The sequence below is a fragment of the Eretmochelys imbricata genome, chromosome 10, assembly GCF_965152235.1.
Source record: "Eretmochelys imbricata isolate rEreImb1 chromosome 10, rEreImb1.hap1, whole genome shotgun sequence".
Lineage (NCBI taxonomy): Eukaryota > Metazoa > Chordata > Testudines > Cheloniidae > Eretmochelys > Eretmochelys imbricata.
In genome coordinates this window covers 42,816,440-42,834,420 of record NC_135581.1, presented here as the reverse complement: position 1 = coordinate 42,834,420, position 17,981 = coordinate 42,816,440, and the positions used below count along the sequence as shown (strand labels likewise).

At 44.1% G+C, this 17,981-nt stretch overlaps 1 protein-coding gene across 2 annotated transcripts in view; it reads left to right on the top strand.

Moving 5' to 3' along the window:
- The window catches only part of ARIH1 (ariadne RBR E3 ubiquitin protein ligase 1), a 113,981-nt gene that overhangs the window by 66,846 nt on the left and 29,154 nt on the right, over positions 1-17,981 (top strand). For both annotated transcript variants that reach the window (XM_077828644.1, XM_077828646.1), the window contains exons 4-7: positions 10,324-10,416; positions 10,780-10,835; positions 15,296-15,362; positions 17,283-17,389. In XM_077828644.1, the coding sequence (XP_077684770.1) occupies positions 10,324-10,416; positions 10,780-10,835; positions 15,296-15,362; positions 17,283-17,389 (323 nt within the window). The remainder of the gene's footprint in view (positions 1-10,323; positions 10,417-10,779; positions 10,836-15,295; positions 15,363-17,282; positions 17,390-17,981) is intronic.

Genomic DNA, 17,981 nt, shown 5'->3' with positions numbered 1-17,981 from the left:
TTCTGTTTCCTGTACCACCATGGGAATACCAGTGAGTTAAGTGTGGAGGGTTTTACACACACCAAGCTCAGCACAGGTGGCAGTAGCGTATTGGTCAAAACAATGTAATAACTGCATTGCCTATCGCTCTTGGACTAGGGGTTCTCACAAGTCAGGGTTGAAGGGGAGGGGGCATCAGATAATGTTCTGGAAATTTCATACTGACACTTGACATATGGACACATGAGGGGAAAAGGAGTCCAGGAGAGCTGGCTGTATTTTAAAGAATCCTTATTGAGGTTACAGGAACAAACCATCTGGATGTGTAGAAAGAATAGTAAATATGGCAGGTGACCAGCTTGGCTTAACAGTGAAATCCTAGCTGATCTTAAACACACAAAAAGAAGCTTGCAAGAAGTGGAAGATTGGACAGATGACCAGGGAAGAGTATAAAAATATTGCTCAGGCATGCAGGAGTGAAATCAGGAAGGCCAAATCACACCTGGAGTTGCAGCGAGCAAGAGATGTTAAGAGTAACAAGAAGGGTTTCTTCAGGTATGTTAGCAACAAGAAGAAAGTGAAGGAAAGTGTGGGCCCCTTACTGAATGAGGGAGGCAACCTAGTGACAGAGGATGTGGAAAAAGCTAATGTACTCAATGCTTTTTTTGCCTCTGTCTTCACTAACAAGGTCAGCTCCCAGACTTCTGTACTGGGTAGCACAGCATGGGGAGAGGGTGATCAGCCCTCTGGAGAAAGAAGTGGTTCGGGACTATTTAGAAAAGCTGGATGAGCACAAGTCCATGGGGCCGGATGCGCTGCATCCGAGCGTGCTAGAGGAGTTAGTGGATGTGATTGCAGAGCCATTGGCCATTATCTTTGAAAACTCATGGTGATCGGGGGAGGTCCCAGACGACTAGAAAAAGGCTAATGTAGTGCTCATCCTATGAATCTATGCTGACTGTTCCTGATCACTTTCCTCTCCTCTAAGTGCTTCAGAATTGATTCCTTGAGGACCTGCTCCATGATTTTTCCAGGGGCTGAGGTGAGGCTGACTGGCCTGTAGTTCCCAAGATCCTCCTCCTTCCCGGGAAGGAGGTGGATCCTGGGAACTACAGGCCAGTCAGCCTCACCTCAGCCCCTGGAAAAATCATGGAGCAGGTCCTCAAGGAATCAATTCTGAAGCACTTAGAGGAGAGGAAAGTGATCAGGAACAGTCAGCATAGATTCACCAAGGGCAAGTCATGCCTGACTAACCTAAATTGCCTTCTATGATGAGATAACTGGCTCTGTGGATGAGGGGAAAGCAGTGGATGTATTATTCCTTGACTTTAGCAAAGCTTTTGATATGGTCTCCCACAGTATTCTTGCCAGCAAGTTAAAGAAGTATGGGCTGGATGAATGGACTATAAGGTGGATAGAAAGCTGGCTAGATTGTCGGGTTCAACGGGTAGTGATCAATGGTTCCATGTCTAGTTGGTAGCCAGTATCAAGTGGAGTGCCCCAAGGGTCGGTTCTGGGGCCGGTTTTGTTCAATATCTTCATAAATGATCTGGAGGATGGCGTGGACTGCACCCTCAGCAAGTTTGCAGGTGACGCTAAACTGGGAGGAGAGGTAGATACGCTGGAGGGTAGGGGTAGGATACAGAGGGACCTAGACAAATTAGAGGATTGGGCCAAAAGAAATCTGATGAGGTTCAACAAGGACAAGTGCAGAGTTCTGCACTTAGGATGGAAGAATCCCATGCACCGCTACAGACTAGGGACCAAGTAGCTAGGCAGCAGTTTTGCAGAAAAGGACCTAGGGGTTACAGTGGATGAGAAGCTGGATATGAGTCAACAGTGTGCCCTTGTTGCCAAGAAGGCGAATGGGATTTTGGGCTGTATTAAATAGGGGCATTGCCAGCAGACCGAGAGATGTGATCGTTCCCCTCTATTCGACATTGGTGAGGCCTCATCTGGAGTACTGTGTCCAGTTTGAGGCCCCACACTACAAGAAGGATGTGGAAAAATTGGAGAGAGTCCAGTGGAGGGCAACAAAAATGATTAGGGGCCTGGAACACATTACTTCTGAGGAGAGGCTGAGGGAACTGGGATTGTTTAGGGTGTGGAAGATAAGAATGCGGGGGGGATTTGATAGCTGCTTTCAACTATCTGAAAGGGGGTTCTAAAGAGATTGGCTCTAGACTGTTCTCAGTGGTAGCAGATGATAGAACAAGGAGTAATGGTCTCAAGTTACCGTGGGAGAGGTTTAGATTGGATATTAGGAAAATCTTTTTCACTATGAGGTTGGTGAAGCACTGGAATGGGTTACCTCGGGAGGTGGTGGAATCTCCTTCCTTTAAGGTTTTTAAGGTCAGGCTTGACAAAGCCCTGGCTGGTATGATTTAGTTTGGGATTGGTCCGAGATGATCTCCTGAGGTCCCTTCCAACCCTAATATTCTTGATTTTCATGTGGCCAAAGAAACTCCTGAGGTTAAATAAAGTTACTGTGCTATGAACAGCAAAGGTAAAACTTATGACTGCAGGTCCCCTCCCTGTCACCATTTTGGGACCAGTATATAGAAACAAAAAGAAATGGAGTACTTGTGGCACCTTAGAGACTAACCAATTTATCTGAGCATAAGTTTTCGTGAGCTACAGCTCACTTCATCGGGTGCATTGGTTAGTCTTGAAGGTGCCACAAGTACTCCTTTTCTTTTTGCGAATACAGACTAACACGACTGCTGCTCTGAAACCTATATTGAAACAGTGTGCTTCCTGGTATGTGTTCCATTTGCTCCATTTCCTGTTCCCTCAGGTAGTCTGGGTGCTCACCTTTAGTGTTTCTGCTGTCCTTTGTAATATAAAAGTACCTTGAGAGCAGTAGCATCAGGGTCAGTAGGAGAACAGTCTAGTCTTTAGCTTAGCTGGAAAGAGGATAGTGTCTGTTAGGGAAAACCTCCAGGGTGAGGGTATTAAGCAGAGGTGGGCAAACTGTGGCCCGTGGGACCGTCCTGCCCAGCCCTTGAGCTCCCAGCCAGGGAGACTAGCCCCCCCCCGCTGTCGTCCGTCCCCCCCCCCTTCCCCCCCGGCAGCCCCCCCCCCCCGTCGCCAGCACTCTGGGAGGTGGGGCTGTGAGCTCCTGCTGGGCAGCGCAGCGGCGTGGGTGGCTCCGTCCGGCTGGCGTGGCTGCCAGTCCTGCCGCTTTGAGCGGCATGGTAAGAGGGCAGGGAGTGGGGGGGTTGGATAAGGGGCAGAGGGTCCCGGGGGGGGGAGGGGGGGGAGTCAGGGGACAGGGGGCGGTTGGATAGGCGTGGGAGTCCCGGGGGCCTGTCGGGGCGGGGGTGTGGCTGGGGACGGGAGCGGGGGGGGTTGGATGGGGGTGGGGTCCCAGGAGGGGGCAGTCAGGGGACAAGGAGCGGAGGGGTTGGATGGGTCAGGGGTTCTGAGGGGGGCAGTCGGGGGGCAGGAAGTGGGAGGGGGTGGATAGGGTGTGGTGGCCAGGCTGTTCGGGGAGGCACTGCCTTCCCTACCCGGCCCTCCATATAGTTTTGGAACCCCGATGTGGCCCTCAGGCCAAAAAGTTTGCCCACCCCTGGTATAAAGTTTAGGCAAAATGGAAGGAGATCCTCCATTTTTTCAGCATATGAAGAATTTAGGGGAAATGGTGCAGGAAAACCAGGCCCTTTACTCTCCTTTTTTTAATAAAAGGCATGGGTCTCTGTTCATGCCTGAGGTCACTGTCAACCACCTAAAGTTTGGATTTGAATTGAAGCTTTTGCATTGGGGCTGTGGCTATGCTGTGGACAGTAGGGATTACTCAATGGGGGGTGGAGGAACAATAACAGAAAATGTGGAAATGTCAGAAGTTTTTTGTTTCAGTTTTCACCAAGAAGTTTAGTAGCGATTGGTCATCTAATATAATGCATGCCAGTGAAAATGAGGTAAGATCAGAGGCTAAAATAGGGAAAGAACAAGTTAAAAATTGCTTAGACAAGTTAGATATCTTCAAGTCACCACGGCCTGACGAAGTACATCCTAGAATACTCAAGTAGCTGACTGAGGAGATATCTGAGCCATTAGTGATTAGCTTTGAAAAGTCATGGAAGACAGGAGACATTCCAGAAGACTGGAAAAGGGCAAATATAGTGCCAACCTATAAAAAGGGAAATGAGGACAACCTGTGGAATTACAGACCAGTTAGCGTAACTTCTGTACCCAGAAAGATAATGGAGCAAATAATTAAGCAATCAGTTTGCAAACACCTAGAAGATAATAAAGTGATAAGTAAGAGTGAGTATGGATTTGTCAAGAGCAAATCATGTCAAATCAACCTGATAGCTTTCTTTAACAGGGTAACAAGCCTTGTGGATGGGGGAAGCCGTAGTTGGTGTATATCTTGACTTTAGTAAGGCTTTTGATACTGTATTGCATGACCTTCTCATAAATTAGGAAAATGCAACCTAGCTGGAACTGCTATAAGGTGGGCACATAACTGGTTGGAAAGCTGTTCCCAGAGAATAGTTATCAAGAAGGGCATATTGAGTGGGATCCCACAGGGATCTGTTCTGGATCTGGTTCTGTTCAATATCTTCATCAGTTATTTAGATAATGGCATAGAGAGCACCCTTACAAATTTGTGGACAATACCAAGCTGGGAGGGGTTGCAAGTGCTTTGGAGGATAGGATTAAAATTCAAAATGATCTGGACAAACTGGAGAAATGGTCTGAAGTAAAAAGGGTGAAATTGAATAAGGACAAATGCAAAGTATTCCACTTAGAAAGGAACAATCAGATGTGTACATACAAAATTGGAAACGACTGCCTAGGAAGGAGTACTATGGAAAGGGATCTGGGAGAATAAATTGCCAAGGGAGGTTGTGGAATCTCCATCATTGGAGATTTTTAAGAGCAGGTTAGAAAACACCTGTCAGGGATGGTCTAGATCAGTGGTCTCCAACCTTTTTATGCCCAAATCACTTTTTGAATTTAAGGGCAACCCAGAATCTACCCCACTCCTTCCCTGAGGCCCTGCCCCGCTCACTCCATCCTCACCCTCTCTCCGTCTCTCCCTCTCCCCCACCCTCACTCACTTTCACCAGGCTGGGGCAAGGAGTTGGCGTATGGGAGGGAGTCCAGGTTCTGGGCTGGGGTCGAGGGGTTTGCAGTGTGGGAGGGGGCTACGGGCTGAGCGTGGGACAGGGGTTTGGGGTTTGGGAGGGGGTGAGGGGTGCAAGCTCTGGGAGAGAGTTTGGGTGCAGGAGGGGGTTCTGGGTTGGGGCAGAGTGTTGGGGTGCCCTGGGAGGGGGCTCATGGCTGGGGTGGAGGCTTGGGGTGCAGGAGGGAGTATGGTGTGCTGGCTATAGGAAGGGGCTCAGGGCTGGGGCAGGGGCTTGGGGTGCAGGAGGACATATGGGGAGCTGGCTCCGGGAGGCTGCAGGTTGGGTAGTGGAAGAGAAATGCTGGTCCAGTGTAGCTGGGTCTGCTGTACTCATGCTACTCCTGGTCTTAATGCTGCAGAGCCATTCAGAACCTTCCCATTGAAGGGGGCAGCACTTACCTCAGGCGGCCCCGGCTCCACACCGCTCCTGGAAGGGGCCAGTGTGCCCCTGCAGCTCCTGGGGTGCTCCCCTCTGCAGGCACAGCCCCTGCAGCTCCCATTGGACACAGTTCCCCGTGCCCGGCCAGTGGGAGCTGCAGGCGCGGTGCTTACAGACAGGAGCAATGCGGGGACCCCTGCCAGCCACGGGGCCACAGGGGCATGCTGGCTGCTTCCAGGAGTGGTGTCGGGCGGGGCAACCAGGGAGCCCAGCTGCATCACCGGAGACAGTGATAGACTAGGAGAGTCTCCAGGATTGACCAATGGATTGCGATCGACTGATGGGTGACTACTGGTTTAGATAATACTTAGTCCTGCCTTGAGTGTAAGGGACTGGACTAGATGACCTCTTGAGGTCCTTTCCAGTCCTATGAGTCTATGGGATATATATATATAGATAGATAGAAATAGATATTTTTAAAAGGTGAACATTTAACCTAAAAATCCGAGATTCTTTACCTCCTTAATTTTGAACAGCTTTGATTTCTTTCCTAGGTGATCCAAAACACTGCAGTTTTGGTAAGAATTCCTTCCTGCTTTTAAAATGCTGGGGATTTCAGATGTTTTAAATTTTAAGAAGTGCTAAAAATTCACGAGAGACAACTTGTGGTGCAGAGATCGCAGCTGGCGTCACACTCTGCCTTCTCTGACTAGTGGGAGTGTAAATTTTGTGTTCCTTTATAGTAACCCATCTGGCCTGTTCAGGAGAGATTTTTATTGAATCCCAACTTCAACTGGCAGAATGGTGGCCACCATGATACATGTTTTGAGAATGGTGGGGAATACCGGTTGGAGAAGAGCCTTTTGCTGCTATATCACAAGTCTGAATCCAGCAGTGACAGTTTGGTGGCCTAAGTGAAACTTGTTGGTCTGTTTGGTTCCTAATGGATAGGTGTCAGCCAGTCACTAATTGCACTGTGACCCCTTCTTGGCAGTCTTCGAGGTGAGGACAAGAATTGAAAGGACTATGTAGACAGAACTCAGTCCTCTCTGCCGCCCCAGTGTCCCTTCAGGTCAAATTTGATGGGAGCATTAACAGGTAGTGTTTCTGGGAAGCTTGTTCTGTAGCCCAGGCAGTGCACTTATTCTGTGGACATATAGATGGCTTCCTTGGATCTGTCACTGTGGTACCTTTCACTGAGCTATTTACTAAAGAAGAAAAATGCTGCTCGGGAAAATGTCAGTCTTGGATCAGCAGAGTCCTTGCTGTGTTTGCTCAGTTATTGCTTACAAAAGAGCAGACACTGATATCAAAAGGTAGTAAAATACTGATGCTAGAATTCTTGCAAATAGGCATAAGCAAAAAGCAGGAAAATGACTCTGTTCCTGGCCCCCCAAATGAGGTCATTAGAATCTCATCAGTATAGCAAGGTAAGGTGAAAGTAAGGTAATGTCTGCCCATGATATGCCATTTTTGGAACAGAATAGTTATTTATCAGCTGTATCAATTGCCAGGGGTGTGTGGAGGGGGCAGCTTTATTGGTGGTTCTCAGTTTGTCTGAAGCTGACTGACAAGAAGGGAAGTTCCTCAAAGTAAAGAAATGGCTAGATAGAGAAGCAGATGTTCTGTACAGCTTGGGAGGAGGCAGTGACTGACCATGAAATAGGGAGCTATCAGTTTACTTGCTGGAAGCTATCAAAATCAGTCTTGCACTAAGGACACACATTTATCTCTTTTCTGGGGACAGTGTTTCTTTTGGTATAGTTGCTTGGATAAGGATAGTTAAAGGATATCCTTGTTAATGATAGTTTTAGGCTGTGAACCTCCACCCCATGCAGATGAACCTTCTGTGCCATGGTAACCATAGATCTGGAGTAAACCAGCACAATCTTCAAATCTTTGGTCTCCCATAGTTCCACCCAAATGTACCAGAGACTTCTCAAAACCTCGGGGGGGAATTCCTTGCCAATCGACTGAAGCTCCATCCCCAGGGGAGCATTGTTTGAGCACAGGAATGTTTGCAGAGCCTCAGATGTGGTCTTGAATCGGATGTTCAAATAATAATTTAAAACTGAAGCAGGTCTTCTCCCATGTGGAGATTATGGCCCTATAGCTGCCTGCATCATTGATAACTGAGTGCTGACAGAAGATGAAGGTATTCTCCCACAGGGAGCTTCCACTTAAAGGCAAAGCCCTGTGTAGATGTCCCTTGGCCTGCACTTGAGCTGTCTAGGTTAGTAGAGGGGAAGGAGGAGTGGACCTGAGATGAATCCAGGCAGAACTACTAATCTAGACAGCTCTAGTGGAGGCCAAGGGACCCTCTAGCAGGGCCTTGAGAAGAGTGTATAGGTGAGTGCCCCCCAGAGCGGTACCTTAGTAGGGTGGTCATGCTAGTGAAGGAAGGGTAAACTATACTCCAGTGTCAGATACCCAAAGTAAAGAAACATAAAACTTGTAATCTTCAGTGTTGTTCGTAACAATACTTTTTCTGAAAGTGATTTTTTTCAAGTTGAAGGTCTTTTAATTGACAAAATCTTGCTTCTATTGTATCATCCTGCTGTCCAGGAGACACCCTATTATCTGTATAGCCTTACGCAAGTATATGGTGCTTTACAGGCAGCATATAAAATGAGGGTTCAATCCTCAGATGATATGAAATTAGAACTTGCACAGTGGTAGTGAAGGAGATTTTTTCCCCCCTGTGATTTGAAACATAATTGTCCTATCTGAGTCTCATTTATATAGTACCGTCACTTCAAAGTTACTCTCTCTAGCAGTCTTATTTGTTGTTCTTTAGTTCTTCTCTCTCTCTTCCCCCCCCCCCCAACATAATCACTTGAGTCCCACAAGTTGTTTTGGCACACCTTGTATAGAGCAGGTTCTCAAACTGAGGGTCGGGACCTCTCAGGGTCGCAAGGTTATTGCATGGGGGGTCGCAAGCTGTCAGCCTGCACCCCAAACTACGCTTTGCATCCAGCATTTATAATGGTGTTATACATTAAAAACAGTTTTTTTATATATTTAAGGGGAATCGCATTCAGAGACTTGCTATTTAAAAGGGGTCACCAGTACAAAAGTTTGAGAACCACTGGTGTAGAGGATAATGCATACAAAGTTGTCCTTGCTGAATCACTGTCTGCATGATTAACATTGTTTCAAATCTCAGTTGGTAAGTTATTTCTAACAATAGGTTCTTCAGCCTTCTGATCAGATGAACATCTGGGTTCTAAAGGGACTGAAGAGTTTACCAAGCAAGTTGACATACTGAAAGTTAACTTTTTTTCATTCCATACATCTGATGAAGTGGGTGAAAGCCCATAAAAGCTTATGCCCAAATAAATTTGTTAGTCTCTAAGGTGCCACAAGGACTCCTTGTTGTTTTTACTGATACAGACTAACACAGCTACCCCTCTGAAAGTTAACTGTATACGTCTGTTCACGTAGACCTCTAATGCTATAAACTCCTGTTACTCGACATTAGTCCCATAACGCATCCTATTCCCCCTTTATTCCTTTCTGCTTCTACCTGCATGGGCAGTATCTTATCTGCCTCAGGCAGAATGTGGTTGGTAATCATTCTGGAACTGTGAGTGACTGAGTGTGTCCTCCAAGTGGAGGGATGTGAGTGCAGGAAAGAAAACAGTGGGTATCATTTTAACTCTAACCCTAGTTCCATGGTGCAGCATTTGTTAGTGACTTACAGTGAAGGCTAAGATTTAGTCATGGGTATTTTAGTAAGTCATGGACAGATCATGGGCAATAAACAAACATTCATGGCCTGTGACCTGTCCAAGACTTTTACTATATAAATACCCCTGACTAAAACTTAGCAGCTCGTGGGGCCCTGGGGGCTGACGGCTAGCCCCTGCGGTGGCTGACTGCCCCCAGCCACCTGTTGCTGCAAGGCCTCCAGGACCACTGCTCGGGTGCTCCCCGGGGCCACCTGAGCAGGGGCTAGTGTGGCTGATTCCAGGCAGCCCCCAAGACCACTGCTTGGGGGCTCCCTGTGGCCGCCTGAGCATTGGCTGGTGTGGCTGGCCTCCAGGGCTGCTCCTGGGACCAGTGCTTGGGCGCTCCCCGGGGCTGACTGCTCCCAGGGCTGCCAGCTGCAAAAGTAACCAGAGGTTGCCAAAATCACAGAATCCATGATTTCTGCAACCTCCATGACAGAATAGCAGCCTTACAGTAATAAAGATAGGGAAAAAAGCTCTCTCATACCAGGTGCATAAATCAAAAGCCATATCTAGATAGAGGTGTGAGTGTGGTTCCCAGCTCAAGTAGACATACTCACACTAGCTCCTATTGAGCTAGCATGCTGAAAATAGTAGTGTAGCTGTGGTAGCACTGGCAATGGAGGCATGGTCTAGCTGCCTCAAGAACATAGCCCTGGGGTCTGGGCAGGTTTATACTCGATGGGGGCTAATCTGTGCTGCTGCTTTCGCTACCATGGCTACACTACTATTTTTAGCAGACTAGCTCAATGAGAGCTAGCATGAGTGCATCTGCTCAAGCTGGGAATCACACCCTTGGCTCTGTGTAGACATAACCTAAAATGAAGGACAACTTAGAGGTATTTGAGGAAGGAGGGGCAAATCGTATACCTCCATTTTTCCTGTTGCTGTTAAGGATGCAGACTGCAGCTACATTGAGAGCACATTTAAAGCTGCTGTAACAATGTAGTGGTGTGATAATGATGCAGAGTAAACAATATGGTATTGTTGGAACAGTCAGATTCTGTACTGCAAGTAAGAGATGAAATAAGCAAAACTGCACAGCTCCAGGAAGGACAGAATGGATACAGTGTCACATGTCTTTGTTGTTGCAGTACTTTACTGGCCTAGAGTGTGGACATAAGTTCTGTATGCAGTGCTGGAGTGAATATTTAACTACCAAAATAATGGAGGAAGGCATGGGACAGGTAAATATTGGATCTGTGTGACTTGTGCTGGTCTTGAGTTGGGGAAGAGGGAAGGATGGGGTGGAGGCAGGAGTCTTTTCTAACAGAAATGAATAAACAAATCTTGGAGGTTGAGTTCTTCATCTACAGAGTGCATGTGAGTTTCATGAGGAACTGTATGGACTCTGTATAAGCATCTCAGCCCTGGTTGAACGTAATCATGCTGCTCAAAGAGGTGGGTCTGGCTGATGTATCTGGAGGTCTGATTTTGTTGAGCAAATATGGCTAGTTTGCAATAAAATCCTGTGGGGTTCCTCATGATGGTAAAGGGGCACCAAAAAAACCATTCCAAGACCTTACTTGATCAGTTTGTTCCTTTTTCAGACTATTTCATGCCCTGCTCATGGCTGTGATATCTTAGTTGACGACAATACAGTTATGTAAGTACCACAGTTGAAGGATGTCACCCTTCCTCTGTTAATGTTTTTCCATTTTGCCCCTCCAGTAAATGTTGTATCTATGAAATGGCTCATTCGAAGCTCCTTTAAAGTCTGAATGTGTCAAGAGATTGATCAAGGAACTGCCCTGTACTGGTGTACCAATTCTCAGCTCTGTGCTAGAGGGGAGAATCCCTGCCACACTTCTTAAACTTACAAGTAGAATAAAAGCACTTGCACGCTGTCACCAAAACCCCAGTTAATTGCTTGTACAGTTGTTAGTTTCCTCTCGTCTGACTAGGAATATAGAACTTCCTACAGCAGGTCAACATGCTGGTCCATCAAGTCCTGTATTCTGCCTCGGGCAGTGAAAAATACTTGAAGCTTCAGAAGAGCACTCCTGTAATGCGTTTGGCCAACTCTGTAGTGCTACCCATTCCACATAGGCTGATGTGAGAGATGCCTTCCTGACCCCTTCATAGGGAATTGTATTAATTACACCCTGAGTCATGAGATTCAATTACCCTTTTATGTTAGCCAGTGTCATAAGTGTTGTTGCTCATAAAATTACCAGCTACAGTAAGTGACTGCAGCCTTATGCGACAATGAATTCTATGGGTTTGCCTTTCTTGTTTTTATGTGAGGTGACACCTTTATTATTGAACAGATATACCCTTCATAATCCTAAACCTCAGTTATGTCCATTCTAACTTTTCATGCCAGATCAGCATCTGAATTGGAGCTTTCTCCTTGTCAGCCTGCTCCTCCTGCCTGGAGCCAGACTTGTTCATTTATGTTAGTTTGTTGTTTTACATCACTTGCTTCCAAGGTAGTGAATTGCAGTGTCAGTGTGCATGGAGGCATCATTGAGTCAATCATAAAGGGGAACCGGGTTGACAGTAAGTGGAAAGCTGCTCTTAAATGTCTTCATAACCAGCCATGACTGGGAAGGAAATAGAGTGTGTGTGTGTGTGTGTGGTGGGGGGGAGAGAGGCACATTGTTGTGTTGCAGTGACACTTAATTTTAGTTTTTGCATAGTATTTTAGATTCCACCTTTTAAGTAGACTTTATTTGTAGGGATCTTATATTACTGGGATCCAAACTTACCCACCAGTGTGACTTAGAATACAGCAGTGCAAAATGAGACTTCCCTAGAGGCATGTATCTACACTAGGAGCTTGTAGCAGTGGAGCTATGTCTATATTAGTTCCACCCAGGAATTACTCTTAGCTGAACAAGTACTTGGATTTTAAATCCCTGTTGTTTCCATTCTTCCCTAATCTCTGGAAGGTCTTGGAGGTGTAACACCTTAACTGAAAGTGTGAAGGATGCTCAACCTTTAAGAGGCTTCAAGCTAATAAGTAACTAGAATTAAACAGCTGCAAACAAAAGTTGTTTTTAATAGTCTGACTAAAAAGCCCTTCCCTACCAACTTCCATTCTTAGGCCATGTGATGTCACCGTTTCTCAAGCTCTCCAACCTTAGCCTTCCAGACTACACAGGACCTGAATTTCTATTTCTTAAAAGCAAGCATATTGAAAAGAAAAAACAATTTTGGGGGCTTCTTTAACCACCATAAAAGCAGAGAAAGCACAGACCCAGTTCTGCCTTCCCCCAGTCTATGAAGGAGTGGGATCTCTAAGCTTCGCTACCTGTGAGCAAGCCAGTTTCAGCAGTGAAGATAGACTTTCCCAGATCCATCACTGTGTAGCTATATTCTTGTCAGTTATGCTTCCTATGGCTTTTATAGCTATTGATCTTGTGGGGGAGAAGGAAGAAGGTTGTCTTAAATCTTTCAAGACCTTCAAACCAGCTAAAGGTAATCTGTTCTATTCCTTCCTCACCCTATCTAATGCTGCTGGTAATTGCTTTAACCTACATGCAGTGTTGTTGCTTTCATTAATAAGCACAGTAAGCTGCCTTTATTACTGGTGCCAAATGGCTGCTGCTGTCATGTAGCTTCTGCTGTCCAGTAGCAACTGGCTAGAATCTGCCTTCTCAGCTTCTCTACAACTTTATAGTACGACAGTAGGTCTCGTTCCCATTTGGTGCTAAGAAAGTTCAGACAAAATTGAAAGGACAGTGTTGAGGAACTCTGTAAAAGGGGAGGATGCAGCAAGTCAGAAGTGCTTACACTCCAGGTTTAGGACCTTATTTTTATCCGCACCATGTCTGCAGTCACTAGTGATCCTCATGCCCCTTAACCCTCATCAAAGTATTGTCAGGAGGCCACTACTGAGCAGACAGCACCAGTTGAGTTTTCAATATAGGGTGCTATGATCCAAATTTGGCTATCTCTTTCCATATCATATGCATCCTGCTATATTTCTACTGCTCTAGGTCTTAAATTCCTTAGACAGCAAGAAATTTGGTAATGTAGTAATGTTTTAAACCTTATCAGCTGGTAAAGAAAACTACCACAAAGTTAAAGGACCACTTAGGTGAAGTTTAATGGAGCTGTTGTAAAAACATTCCCCCAGTATATAGCATTTATTTCCTGTCCCTTTGTTGCCAGGAGAGGTTAGTGGGTAACAAATTGTCAAGCATCTGCTTCTCCTGCTTGATTCCTTCAGTGAGGTCAGGCTGTATGTGTAACTTAATTTGTTAAGGAAGGAAGGAAGCTTGGCTAGTTGGCTAGAGCATGGGGGCTGGGAATTGGAAAGAGATGGGGTTTATTCCAAATAACTACTGATTTGTGACTGTGGGCAAGTCAGTGACCCTGTTTGCCTCAGTTTCCTTGTCTGTCAAATAACACCCACCACCTTATGGGAATTTGTGATCCTCAGGTGAATGGCGCTATAGAAATGTAGTTGACACTTTAAGGTGACACTTCCAAATCCTACATACAGGAGCAGGGTGCAATTGTGAAGGTGGCTTCTTTGCCTAGTTTGGTAAACAACACATATAAGGGATTCTAGTGTCACACTAGCTGTATTCTAGTTACATTTGGGGTGGCTCTTGCATCCTAAATTTTGTCTTTGATTATGTGCAGCTTTTGGAAAATTTGGGGCTGAAATTTCTCATTCCTATTCTCATCCCAGAGGTGAACTTCAATGCAGGTTCATTTCAATCTTTATTATTAATATGAGTATGTGAAAGCTCCTTTGATTACACCATGAAATGAACACACATCTATGGATGAAAGTCCTATATAAGAGCTAGGTACTATAATATTTACTTACTTCTAAGTGGCCCTCCAGATATAAACAGGTTGGTGTGCATGTACTGTATGTAGTAAAATCACTCAAAGCTTTTTCGTGTTTATTCCAGTATGTGATTACAAAGTGATTGTTTTTAACAGTAACTTGTGCAAAGTGTAAATCATTCCAACTTCATAGGTTGAGATTTTAAAAACTAAAAAAGAAATTCAGTCATAGTCCTCAAGCAGTCATAACTGTTCTGCCTTGTACACATGAAGGCATTAGGGCTGTCAAATTACCAAAAAAAAAAAAAAAGGTTGCAATTAAGTCAGTTAAACAATAATGGAATACCGATGTAAAAGTATTATAAATATTTTGGATGCTTTTCTACATTTCCAAATATATTGATTTCAGTTACAACACAGAGTACAAAGTATATACTGTCACTTCATATTTATATTTTTGATTACAAATATTGGCACTAGTTATCTAGTTAATTGTTTTGCATTAATCGCTTGAGTTAACTGATTGACAGTCCTAAAGTCTTGTATCTGTGTTTCCAGTAATACATAATTTAATGTCGTTATTTACAATGCACCAGTCCTAAGCTCAATATATATACAACATAGTTGTAAAACCCAGAATCATGCAGATTGGATCAATAAATATAACTGAAAGTGCTCCCAAACTCCCCTAAAACAACTGAAATGATTAACTTAGTGAGCTTTTATTTGCTTTTGCCACTGTCCAGAAGACCATGTATTTTGCTGATCTTGCAGCTTTAGCTTGTTGCCTTTCTGTATATGACTATATCAGCAATATCCTGTTAATGATCATCAGCTTAAACATTAACTTTCAGTTGAAATCCAAATAACATTTGGGCATACCTGGTGCTGGTCCCCAGTGCAGCAAGTGCAATCTGGAACCTTTGAAAGCAGTTTATAGGAAACGTGCAAACCTGACATTAATAGAAATTAGCAAAATTGTTTACTGTACCCCTGGACTCTTCAAGAAAGCCTGAGAAAAATGCAGGTATGCTCCTCAAAACAGTCTTGCTTGAACTGTACAACTTTCATTTGTGCTTCTGTATTAAGAATCCAAAGTGAAAGCAGTAAGGTTCAGAGTGTTTGTATTGTGTTGTAATGTTACACAATAGGAAACAGATAAGTGTTCCTGGATTGTGGATCCTGATACATGTTTGTGTAACTGCAAGCATATGGGAAAACAACTACATTCTTACACTGTCTCTTTAGTTGTTGACTGTGCAAATAAACGAGTTTTCTACTACAATGAATGTTTCTGCATTTCTCTCCTTTCCATAGGCGTCTGATCACAGATTCAAAGGTTAAATTAAAGTACCAGCATTTAATAACTAATAGTTTTGTAGAGGTGAGTTTTTTTATTTGAATTTCTTTCATGAAAGAAATAATTCTGTTCTAATCTTTTTATTCTTCTACACAGATACAGTGAGACCCCTTTGATACCTAGCTTTGATTATTTCCATTTATAGTGGTGTGTTGGACACGTTTTTGATTGAATTATGGCTCAATGGTTGGTGTTGCGGGACGGGGGCTTGCTTCTGTTTAAGTCTAAAGGCTCATTTTTAACACCTTTTCATTTTAATTAGGTCGGGTACTCTTGTGGTGGGGGACAATGTAGATTTCTAAATTGTGATAGGATATATGCATGTGAGAGCTAGTAATCAAAATTTTTCCTTTTACTATGGCAACACTTTCTTGAAATGAGCAGGCATTTTTCATTGAAGGCTGAGCATGCATCGACTCTTTTTTTGGCAATATGCTCCAAGTCAGCAGAAAATGAAGAGCTGCCCAAGATTAATGGCTATAGACTTCTGTACAGGAGATGTTCTAATCAGTTGTAACAAGGTAGTGCTCTTTCAGCAAGTGTTTATAAACCGTTTAAGCTATGTGCAATTATGGGGAAAGTATTAAACACAGTGTACCAGGAAGACACATGACCCAGAAAGGTATGTGCGGGTGAGTGGGAGAGACAGTGGAACATTACTTAAAAATTTAGAAAATTACTGTCACAGTAGATGAGCAAAATGCAGTAAGTGTTACAGAAGTCCTGAGAAGGATTTAATGGTTCTTGTCTTTCCAATATGGTAATCAGTGTATTTGGGTAAGCTTTTTTCAGCCTCAAAACCAGGACACACCAAGCATTAAAATGTAGCGGGTACCCCAAGTGTCAGTCTGTAAGACATGATGATGTATAACTATTTTGAATAAAATATTTCAGTGTTCTGTTAACTATGGGCTCCATAACTGACAAATAAATGAATAAACCTAGATACAGAAACTAAGATTTAAAGATGCAAGTTGGGAAATTTTCATTGTATTAACTCCCTCACTGCATCTGTGTTATGAATATTCAGATATACTGTAAACGGCCTGTTCAGTAATCAGAAATAGCTTGGGAAAGTTAAGGTTGCAGTCAAACAATAACGTTCACTTCTTGACTCTTGTTTAAATCGGCCTTCTTAACATTGCACTAATGTAGCATTGGAGATGCACAGTTGTTACAATGCACAAGGGTTTATAATGGTTAGAAGAAGTCCTAGAAGTCCATTGGTGGCTGCAGTAAAAATGCAAACAAAGCAGTGGGATGTGTTACCAGAGGGATTGAGAATACGTATGGCTTGTAAATGTGAGTTCCTGAACACGGCTGTAGGTAGACAGTGTTTCATTAAAGGGTATCACTGCAGCACAGAGAATGGGAGAGGGGCTAAACTGCTCAGATGTTAGTTTGACCAGTACTTCCCCAAAGGAAAGTTTAAACACTTTATACTTGCCTCATGAAAAGTATCTTCCAGGTGACCTGGTAGATACATTCAGAATATAGGAGATAAAAGTGGGACAGCAGTAACTGTTCACACTACTGCTTGTTCAGAAAGGAGACACAACAGTGAAGTAATTGACTGACTGATTTATTCAGTCACTTGTTTTGTGGGGATAGAGTGAACATGTAGAATAAGCAGACACGCGAGGCCACTGTGGATAGGAGTTTAAGAAGGAAGAGTATGTCTACACTGGAGTTGGACACCCGTGGCTGGCCCAAGCCTGGAAGTCTACACCGCAGTTAAACAGCCCTGCAGCTCGAGCCCCCTGAGCTCAAGTCAGCTGGGATGAGCCAGCTGTGGCTTTTTAATTGCAACATAAACATACCCGAAGACACTCAAGGTTAAAGGATACAGGGACAACAGGATACAGGGGGGAAGGATGATTTGTTAGAGTGAGTGTCCTTTTCCTGGTAGTTCTTCGTGCCATGTTTTCTCACTTTATTTTCTAGTGTAATCGACTGTTAAAATGGTGTCCTGCCCCAGACTGCCACCATGTTGTTAAAGTTCAGTATCCTGATGCTAAACCTGTTCGCTGCAAATGTGGACGTCAGTTTTGGTAAGAACACTCTTGTGAATTAATTGAGCTTCAAGGACCATTCAAAAGTTAAGAGTTAAGTACAGTATAAATATCTTTTTGAGAAGTTGTTTGTGCCAGAGGAGCCAATATGAGGGGGGAGAGCTTAGTAACCATTTGGAAGGAGGGGAGAGGTTTTAAAAGCAAGGATTAGTTTTGTGGTTCATCTTTCTTTTGCTTCATTTGAAAATGTTCTTGCCTATCTTCCTAATTGGAAAATAAAAATGTCTTCCAAGTGAAAATGTCTAGGAGCTGACGGGGAGAAATCTCTCTTGTAGAGAAATTTCTGGGGCAATTCCAAATCCCTTGGATTCTTTTCCTCAATTGATTCATTTAACGAAGGAACGGGAGTAATGTTGAGCAAACTGAAGCTGCTTAAGTCAGTTCCCTCATAACCAAATCATTCTGTGAGCACTTGGTGATGGGCATGTATGAAATTAAAAGCTAAAGCTGGGAAATGTATTGATAAATGACTGGAATTTCATTTTAGAAATGGCAAAATTAACATGTTAACAATGTAGGGTCATCTTGTGGGTAAAACCTAGGACTGAGAATCAAGTCAGTCCCATACTCA